Consider the following 7,481-nt stretch of genomic DNA (forward strand, 5'->3'; position numbering starts at 1 on the left):
GTTTCAATGTCCCGAAAGATATTTTATTTAATTCGGCTATTGAATTTTTCTCTGGCGATGCCGCGGTGTGGTTTCGCAGTATTAAGTCCTCAATAAGTTTTTGGGATGGACTTGTTGAAGTTCTTAAATCCACTTTTTTATCCCCCGATTTCGACGAAGATCTTTGGGATCAAATCAGAGGTCGCAAACAAAAACGTAGCGAGCCTATCGTAATTTTCGCCGAGCAAATGCTATCCCTTTTTAATCGTTCATCTCGCGAAGCATCCGAATCCACAAAGTTAAGGATTATTCGTAAAAATATCTTACCTGAGCATATTCCTCATGTCATTTTAAAAGACATTAATACCGTGTAACAGTGTAACTTTGTTAAACGTAGCAATAAAACCATAGGAACTGCTATCAGGTGTTATATTAAAGATTATTCCGATTGGGATAAAGAAATTCCAAAAATCCGTCAAGCTATAAATACCGCTAGACATGAAGTCACTAAATATACCCCATCTTTCCTTAATTTTGCCAGGTATGTCCCTATTGCCGGTAACTATTATTCTTTATCTGCCGATAATTTGATATCTACCTTTACTTCAGAGCAACATGACAAATATGTTTCTGAAATACGAGGGTTAAGTGAAGTATTTGATGAAATACAACTTAATCTGAGTAATGCGTACCAACGCAATGCTAAAACGTATAACTTACGGCGACGCGATGTTCAATTTCACGTCGGTGATACAGTTTGGCGACGAAATAAGGTTCTATCAAAAGCCGTCGATAAGTTTATGGCTAAGTTAGCACCCAAACATATCTTATGTACGGTAGTCAAAAAGCTGTCTCCCCTTGTATATACACTGAGAAATTCCGATGGTTCAAATGCTGGGAACTGGCATATTAAAGATTTGAAACCATATCTTAATGATTCTGATAATTCGTCAGGTGATGATGAATCCGATCAGGATTAGTTTGTTTTTTTATCATATAGCATTATCTACCGTCCTATCTATATATTTATATGAATATTTTTTTCTTCTATCTTCTCTCGTCTACCTCTTTGATTGCCCGCCAGAAGTCACATATCTTTGAGTACGGTTAGGTGAAAAATATCACCATACCGTTATCTATTAGATCGGCTAGTGAGATAATTACTCGCTGGTCTCTAGTATCTTACCTATTCAAGTGAAAAATCACTTGAATTATTTTTGAACCAAAACTCATTACCTTACCGATAAGTGAGAAATCACTTAAATTATCTTTGGGTAAAACTCATTACCTTACCGATAAGTGAAAAGTCACTTAAATTACCTTTGAGTAAAGTTTAATTTATCTTTGCTCGCTTACTTATCTTATCTCCTTATTTATCTTATTTAGGTGGAAAACCACTAAAATTATTTGTGCGAAAGCTCATTACCTGATCAGTACGCGAAAAATCATTTGCTTACTGCACCGTTAAAGGGTAATAACCTAATAACTTTAATTACGTTATTATACTTTTATTATCTATATAGTAGTTATAGTAACTCCTTCATTATCTAGTATAAGTTTTTTCTTTGTATAAAAACCTGATACTCAATCCTTTATGGATTTATTAACCCCGAATGGCGATAAATTACTTTTGCTCTGTCATACAGCCAATGATAAATCAAGCTACCATGTGTGAATCATGAGAATGAAATTCTCGACGCAAAATCTTTTTTTTTTTTCTATATTTCGGAATCTGTTTTGACCTTACTAGTTCTTACGAGAGGAACGGCTAGGATGATGATCTGGGATTCGTCCGCTAGGGACTTGTTGAGCTTTTAAGGAAGACAAACACATTCCTCTTAATTCTTCTTACCCTTTCATTCTTTTAGTATTGATGTTGTCTACAGACCCCTTTCCCTGATATGACTTAGAAGTTTTCTTTATGTCAACTTCAACCCGATTGTGACTTTACCGATTGTGACCCTAAATTAAATTTAGGCGTGTAATACGCGAAGCTATCAACTGACAACCAGGTACTTAATTTCTTTTTTTTCTTCTTTTTCTACTCTTATTAATGCTAGTTGAGTTTTATTTATTTCTTTTTGACTTTCACTTTGGCATATGCTTTCCATTGTGATTAGGATTTTATCCAGTGTTGTTATTTAAGCCATTTCGATATCTTGTTTTTAATTAGAGATTTCCTAAAAATATCTCGTTCTCTAATTTATCTTAACGAATTACTGATGAGTACTGATCTCGATGTTATCTCTTAAATAGGCATTTCTTTTGTATCGAGGTCTACCTTAAATAATTCTATTATCTTGACGTTGGGTTACTTCATTTCTTAATGATGTTAACGTCTTTTATATCTTGTACTTCTTTTCGAGGCTCGTCCTTCGAATCGTTTGAAGGGTATATAAAAAAAATGTATCCTTAGGTTTTGATCGGAAACCGTTTTCTTTCTTCTTCTTCACCAGTTTTCTCTCTTGGGAGGGGGCTGTGTAACATTTTTTTTAATAATTTATTAAAATATTTTTAATTCCTTTTACCCATGTGGATGATACGCTGATGGTCGTGTTTACGATCAGAAATTTTTATTGGGAAACTACCGAAATATGACTGAAGAATCTACCTAAGTATTTATTTAAAGACGCCGGGTTGGCGAATCCTTAGTTAATCCTTTTCCGGGTCTTTTTCATAAATTCGGTAATTGTAGTCGAACGCCCGTTGTAATGTTTTTCGGGAAAAACCTAATCTAGGAGACTTGATATTTCGTCACGTTTGTAGGTAGAAGGATACCGTTATGTTCAATGTTAGTAAGAACTTTTTACCTTCTCAGAAATAGATACAGGCTAGCCTATCATTTTTGGGGGGAAGATACCCTCACCTTTTCTTGGGTAGCTTGGTAAAATTTTAGAGGAACCAAGTCACTTACCGGTGGGCATTCGTCGAGTTAAGACGCTTAGTTCACATTATCGTATCTGCTACCTTACCGTCTCTGTGCATTTTCTTTATAAGTGTGTATACACTTGTTATTTTGAGTTTTTTTTATCTTATACTATATTAGATTAAATATAGTCATAAATTCGGTGTTTAATACAAGTACAGTATTAACTTTAGTGAATTAATGCAGCAGTCGTCAGGAATTATTGTAAGTTAACATAATCTTAATAGCTCCACCTATCTGGGCAAGTAACATGGTATGGCATCATATCATCTTCCATTATCTGGACGTACCTAAAGTTCATACAAGTCTTCAAATGTAGTTGAGAGTAACTACTGAGTTTTGCATTAAATTTAAAGAACAGTCAATATTTTGTTACGAACCAAATAATCGACTTTACCAAGTGCGGTTTGGTTAAATTTTTATGTTTTCAATTCAGTAACTTTTTTGTATTTTTGTAAATTTAAATTTTATTAATTTTTGTTATCTTTGGTGTTTGTTATAATTTTTTATTCATTTTTTTGCTTATCTCGAGATACGCCAAAACTTTATTTGCGCATGAGTGTATTGTATATCTTTGTAAAGGTATTTTCTAATTATATTTCTGCTTATTTTTATATGTATACCTACCACCATTTCATAGTTGTTTGTGTATTTTTATTACTTGTGTTGCATTCAGCAGCGTCATTATTTTGTTGTTGAATATATTGTTATTGTTTTATGTATGTATTTTATTTGTTGACTCCTAACAAAGTTCCCTGATATAACCATAACTCTGAATATTTGGTTTTTACCTTTAAATATAGTTACCTTTGACCAGTAGAAAGATCAGGCTGATTAAGTTTCGTAGATAAGTAAGTGTAATATCTTATATACTTATTTTTTGTTTATGTAGAGTGTTGACCAAATTTATTCAATAACTAACTATTTCTTTTCTTGGGTTTGATCTCTGAAACTAAGTATCTTTCCTTATCTCTTCTCTTTTCTAAGGTTTCTTAATTTTCTCCTTAAACCCCAAAAAATTAAGTGGCGCCCTGTTCCCTATCTTATTTTATCTTTGGTAATTTTACCCATCTATCTTTTTGTTTATTTCTGTATCTTTTTCTAATATCTCTTATCGTATCTTTACTTATTTCGTCCGTTGGGCCCATTCCTGGTTCCAAAAGCTAGTTTCGAACCCACGACTCGCTCTCCACCAACCATCTGGCTGCCGTCCGCAGTGTCTCCATTGGTGACCTTCCTAGCACCATCCAAAAAAGGTTTCCGAGGTTACAAAATAATGACATAATTTTTGACATAATAATGACATAATAAATAGTATCTTCCAACGAGGGAAGAGAATATTGAGTGCAGGGAAATTAATATTGATAACGAAGAATGTTTTCTATAAATTAGGATCGAACATACCGCCGCCCTTGAAGTTATCTAGGGATACACTTCAATAAAGAAAGGGAGTGACTAATTATTTAAAAAATGGTTCGCTTAGGCTGTTGCTTGCAGAATTACAATGAAATATACAATATTTATATAGACGAACATGCTACATGAGATGTGAGATATTAACTCGAGAGGCAGGTAAATCCCCCATTAAATTGTTCATGATTTGAGGATTGCTTCTAAAACATGGAATACATTTACTAAGAACATTTCTGACCGCATTTCTGCCGTTTAATTGCCAAAAGGATTGTCTGACGAAAGATAGCGTCGCCTGGGCTCCAGGATGAAGGTTTCGCTTATGCTCATAAAAGATAATTAATTCTGTCAGAGGATGCGTATGTGGAAGTAAAACTGGATGTTTTGCTGAGAATTGGATAGAAACGGGTCTTAAACGACCTCCCACTCTGATTAGTTTTAAGTCGTCAAGGAATACGTTCAGTGGGCTTAATTTACTGGAAGGTTTGACTCGACCATGAGCCTTTAATTGATGAATGTCCTCAAAAAAGCTTTCTCTCTGGACGTCTCTGATAATATGATGTGTGCTTCGGTCAATCTCCGTTGATGTGAGATTTCCAGTTATCCGGAATTCCCTTGAAGCTTTAGCATTGTGAATTAATCGAAAACAATAAGCCAGGACGTTCCAAAGTTTAATATAACTAGAATATCTATTGACAAGTGAGGATATTAAGGTTGAAGGAGATACTTGAGTAGATAAAACAATGGATTTTGGATTAATTTCCATTTAATCTGGATCAGCATTATGCGCTGTGAAGCTGGATATGTGATTGTTTGGGGGCCAAGTATCCTGCGATTGCAACAAAAATGAAGGTCAATGCCACCATAGATCACATTCATGCAATTCGGAGGGACTAGCTCCTCTAGATATTATGTCGGCAGGATTTAGATTGGAAGGTATATGATGCCACTCATCTACCTTTGTTAATTGCTGGATTTCGGATACACGATTGCATACAAATGTTTTCAAAGTGCGAGATTCAAGACCCAACCAGCATAGAACAATTGTGGAGTCGGTATAGAAATAAAATTTTGAGAAATTAAGTTCTAACGATTCAATTACGTTTTTAGTTAGACGAGCAAGAGTAAGGGCTCCACACAATTCTAGTCTAGGTAGTGAAATAGCCTTTAGTGGAGCGACACGTGATTTGGCGCACAGTAAATTGCTAACTATGCGACCGTGTGTATCAATAGATCGTACATATATGCAAGCTCCATATGCATTTATCGAACTATCGAAAAAGCCATGCAACTCAATGTAAATGGGATCTATCGTAGTGATTTGACGAGGTATATTAAAGGGGTTAACGAGAGTAAGGTTATCTATAAATGATTTCCAAATTTTATAGAGTTCCACAGGAATAGGATCATCCCAGCCAAGTGGTTGAATCCATAATTTTTGCATTAGAACCTTTGCTTGGACGAGCATTGGCCCAAGGCAGCCTAGAGGATCGAAAATAGAAGCTACGGTTGATAGAATTGTCCTTTTTGTAATACTGTATGGATTCGGTTTTATCTTTGTGCTGTAGATAAATGAATCAGTTGAGGAGTTCCAAGATATGCCAAGAGTTTTACTGTTTGGTGAATCGATTATTATATATTCTTCTTTGTGATCATCTACATTTATATCTGATAGTAGGGCCATACTGTTTGATGAAAAAAATTGCCTTAGATTGAAGCCATAGGAACTTAATATTGATGTTAAGTTTCTACGAAGAGCAATCAAGGCTTGTTCAGTTAAAGCACCGGTCACCACATCATCGACATACGTATCTAGGTTGAGCTTACGGCTTTCTTCAGGAAATGTAGCAGAAGAATGTATAGAAATTTCCTTTAAGCATCTAGTGGCTAAATATGATGAACTTGCCAAGCCGTATGTCACGGTGTTTAACTGATAAATGTTAATTTTCTGGGAAGGATCATTTCGCCATATCACGCGTTGAAGATTACGCTGTGTTGGTTCTACCAACACTTGGCGATACATTTTGGCAATGTCACCGGTAAATACGAAGCTGTGCTGTCTGAATCGTAGCAATATGGAAAAGAGATCGCTTTGAACAACAGGGCCCACCTTGAGTGTATGATTTAGTGATATGCCGGTAGAAGTGAGACACGAGGCATCAAAAACGATACGAGTTTTAGTGGTAAGACTATCCTTCTTTTCGACATCATGATGAGGCAAATAATAGGAAGGAGAAAGATCAGGTTCTAGACCCGAAATTTTAGACATGTGTCCAAGTTCGATGTACTGTGACATAAATTCGCCATAGGCTTGTTTTAGAATGGAATTTTTCTGTAACTTCCTTTCTATTGATAGGAATGGTTTAAGAGCCATGTCATAAGAATCGCCCAGTTGTGAAATTTGAGGTTTAAGAGGAAGACTCACTTGAAAACGTCCAGTGTCGTCCCGAATTGTGGTAGATTGAAAATGGAGTTTACATTCTTCTTCTTCCTTAGTGTATTTAGAAGGGATCGTGGTATAGTTCTCTTTAATTTTCCAGAATTTTTCGATACTGTTCTGAAGAGGATCAAAGCAAGAACTGGGATTAGAATGGTAGCAATAAGATTGTGCAGGAATTGGGCCACTAATTACCCAACCCAATTTAGTTTGTTGTAAAAATGGTTGACCTCTATTACCTTTTATTTGTCCAGAACCCATGAGGTTAAAGAATACTCCTGCACCGATGAGTAGGTGTACTTCAGAAGGATCATAGAACTGTGGGTCAGCTAATGTGATATTATTGGGTATGTTAATATAAGAAGGGTTGATTGAATGCTGAGGTGTTATGTGCTGAGGTCGGGTATTTGATTAATTACGAGAGCAGGCATTTTGAAAGTGAAGTCTCCATTTACAGATTTTACTTCTAATTTTACACGTTTGGTAAGTGACGTTGTAACGCAATTTATACCCGTTATAGGTAGGTTAACATGTTCATATGGAAGATTTAGTTTCTCAAATAGTTCTTAAGTAATAAAATTGGATTGGCTTCCACTGTCTAGGTTGGCTCTGGCCTGTATGGGTTGTTGATTTTTGTCAAATGTTTTTACTACAGCAGTAGCTAATAGTATGAATGAATTGGGATTTTGGTTAAATGAATATAAGTTACAGGATGCCTGTGGTTCTCTA

The 7,481-nt window shown here is 35.4% G+C and overlaps 2 protein-coding genes across 2 annotated transcripts; both read right to left on the reverse strand.

The window, feature by feature from the left end:
• Window positions 1–4,442: 4,442 nt before the first annotated feature.
• Window positions 4,443–5,081, reverse strand: LOC140448932 (uncharacterized). Its single transcript, XM_072542069.1, has one exon. It carries the CDS (start codon window positions 5,079–5,081, stop codon window positions 4,443–4,445), a length of 639 nt encoding a protein of 212 aa, XP_072398170.1.
• An 87-nt stretch (window positions 5,082–5,168) lies between these two features.
• Window positions 5,169–7,013, reverse strand: LOC140448933 (uncharacterized). Its single transcript, XM_072542070.1, has one exon. The coding sequence runs from the start codon at window positions 7,011–7,013 to the stop codon at window positions 5,169–5,171; it is 1,845 nt and encodes a 614-aa protein (XP_072398171.1).
• Between the last annotated feature and the right edge of the window lie 468 nt (window positions 7,014–7,481).

This window comes from Diabrotica undecimpunctata, chromosome 8 (genome assembly GCF_040954645.1).
Source record: "Diabrotica undecimpunctata isolate CICGRU chromosome 8, icDiaUnde3, whole genome shotgun sequence".
Classification (NCBI taxonomy): Eukaryota; Metazoa; Arthropoda; class Insecta; order Coleoptera; family Chrysomelidae; genus Diabrotica; species Diabrotica undecimpunctata.

Bases quoted from the DNA above. Each gene is read 5' to 3' on its own strand.
- LOC140448932 (XM_072542069.1), bottom strand. From the start codon at position 5,081: ATGGAAATTAATCCAAAATCCATTGTTTTATCTACTCAAGTATCTCCT.
- LOC140448933 (XM_072542070.1), bottom strand. From the start codon at position 7,013: ATGGGTTCTGGACAAATAAAAGGTAATAGAGGTCAACCATTTTTACAA.